We start from the raw sequence: 2,267 nt of genomic DNA, 5'->3' as shown, positions 1-2,267 counted from the left end.
GACAACAAAACTATTTTTATACTAAATTTGACACCAAGTTACACAGTGTTTGCCACTTTTGTTCAGCGATAAGGCCACGCCCTTTTGTTGGATAGAAGCCATTTGAGAGTGGTCTCCCCCATCCCCCATGACACCTGGTCAGAGGATAAAGGAAGGTTTTCTCCCCCTCTCTGGGGCTCTTTTTTGCTGGACAGTTGAACAGTTTAGATTATATTATACGCTCTGTAAAGGAAGTGGAAACTGTGGTTTCAGTGACTCTGCATTGAGCTGAACTTAGTTTGACCGACACCTTTACGAACAACAGACACAATGGAGAAAGTCATTTTCTTCTGTGTATTTTCTTGCTGGATTATGCGAATCACATCCTGTGGTAAATATATAATTTTTCAAGCATTCATGAAATTAACATATCAATCTCAAATACAATAGCTATTTACAGTCTAAAAGAATGTGTGTGTTTATCAATGTCTCTCCAGATTTGTCAGTTGGAGGATCTTCTGATCTGTTAAGGGTTCGGATGGGAGAAGACATCACTCTGAACTGCAGCATGATAGACCGATATGAAATGGCCTGGTTTCACCTCAATTCTGAACAACTCAATATACTGATTTCTGCAAAAAAAGACAAAACCGGGAGAAAACTCCTGATCAAATACAATCAGAACCAAACTCGTCTGGAAATAACAGCAGACAGTTGGGTCACCAGAGTCTCTTTAACTATTTCTGGAGTAACAGAATCAGATTCAGGACTTTATTTCTGTGGAACAAACTCTGACGCTCCAGAGATGCACTTCGACAAACCCATCAGACTGGAGATTGAGGGTAACAGATTTCAGTTTTCACATCATATGGTTAATTAAGATCTTACCATTTTAGGTTACATTCTTTTAAGTATGTATATATACAATATAAATTGGATATCAGAGAACATTTTTAAATCACAAACACACTGCTAATCAAAAGTTTGGACAAACTGATTTTTTTTTTCTTTCTTTTATTTCTTGAATTGAAAAATGCTAAAGGTTTTGATATGTCATTATGAACCATTTATATTACACAAAAGACAACTTAAAGTTAAAATCTACCCCAGACAGCATCATAGTGTCGTCTCAGATCTGGTACACATGGATTCCACACGTACTGGATCTGGGCCGGATCTGGGCCGACACTATGGGACAGAAGCTCTTCTTAACCCGCTCTACCATACAACTAACAACTAAAAGAGTTTTTTGTGTGTTTGTTTGATAAACTGATCCTTTTTACAGGTCTTTTTGCAACAGAAGAGTCAAAAGATGTTGTTGACATCACAGGTAACATGTTGATCGTTGTCTTGGATGTTCATTTTTCATAGTGACTGGAGATCCAGCACTAAATCTAAGTTATGAGTTAATACTGTCTGTTGTATGAATGTGAGTAACTCTTCTGTCTCTGTAGACGAGGTGACGGTGACGGAGCGTGTGTTGATGTACGCTGGTGTTGGTCTGGCTGTGTGTGTGTTTCTTCTGACTGCAGTCATCGCAGGAGGAATCATTTACCATCGCGGTTGGCAGAAAGGCTTGAAAGCAGCGAAACGTGGAGCTCTGATGGACCAAAGATCAGCTGAATGACATCTATTTCTGCTTTATTTTACAATCTAACTCAATATAAGCCTGTCCCTGAGCTTCACGTTGCCAGTTATATCAGCACTGCTATAGTTGTCACATATTAAAACAGCAAATTGTGCCTCAGATGTCTTTTCCTGTTGGCCTGATTTCACTTCCACTTCAGAGAAACTGAGATGATGTGGTAAACCTAGTTTTATAAACAGCAAACCAGTCATTAATGGTGTGGTGATTATTCAGGTTTGTGTGTTTATTTGTGCTTGACAATAATATTCAGTTAAATATCAAATCACGGTAACGCTTTAGATTACAGCCCGGAAAGTACTGCGTAATTAAAATGAAAGTACAGTGTAACTTTCGGTAATTACAGTGTGTGTAGGCCTACCTATAAAGTACTTACGTGTAAGTATAGGGGAATAATATGTACAGTCTTGGGAATAAAGGTGTAACAACCAGGAAAATACTGCGTAATTAAAACGAAATTACAGTGTAACTTTCGGTAATTACAGTGTACCTATAAAGTACGTGTACGTGTAAGTATAGGGGAATAATATGTAAAGTTTTGGGAATAAAGGGGTAACAACCAGGAAAATAACAAATTATTTAGGCAAATTATTTAGTCTGTAAGTATCCCATGTTGCGGGCTGTAAATTAAAGTGGTGTTTCT

General features: G+C 37.9%; 1 protein-coding gene across 1 annotated transcript; it reads left to right on the top strand.

Moving 5' to 3' along the window:
- Window positions 1-259: 259 nt before the first annotated feature.
- On the top strand, window positions 260-1,855 carry LOC307163752 (uncharacterized protein). The gene is made up of 4 exons (XM_079879981.1): window positions 260-370; window positions 477-821; window positions 1,265-1,309; window positions 1,434-1,855. The coding sequence occupies exons 1-4, from the start codon at window positions 310-312 to the stop codon at window positions 1,604-1,606; spliced, it is 624 nt and encodes a 207-aa protein (XP_079736107.1). The 5' UTR covers window positions 260-309; the 3' UTR covers window positions 1,607-1,855.
- Window positions 1,856-2,267: the final 412 nt, after the last annotated feature.

This window comes from Squalius cephalus (genome assembly GCF_949319135.1).
Source record: "Squalius cephalus genome assembly, chromosome: 8".
Lineage (NCBI taxonomy): Eukaryota > Metazoa > Chordata > Actinopteri > Cypriniformes > Leuciscidae > Squalius > Squalius cephalus.
This window is presented reverse-complemented; position numbering and strand designations above follow the sequence as displayed.

Coding starts and splice junctions, on each gene's coding strand:
- LOC307163752 (XM_079879981.1), top strand. CDS start 310: ATGGAGAAAGTCATTTTCTTCTGTGTATTTTCTTGCTGGATTATGCGA. Junction 371..476: donor TATGCGAATCACATCCTGTG/GTAAATATATAA, acceptor ATGTCTCTCCAG/ATTTGTCAGTTGGAGGATCT. Junction 1,310..1,433: donor AGATGTTGTTGACATCACAG/GTAACATGTTGA, acceptor CTGTCTCTGTAG/ACGAGGTGACGGTGACGGAG.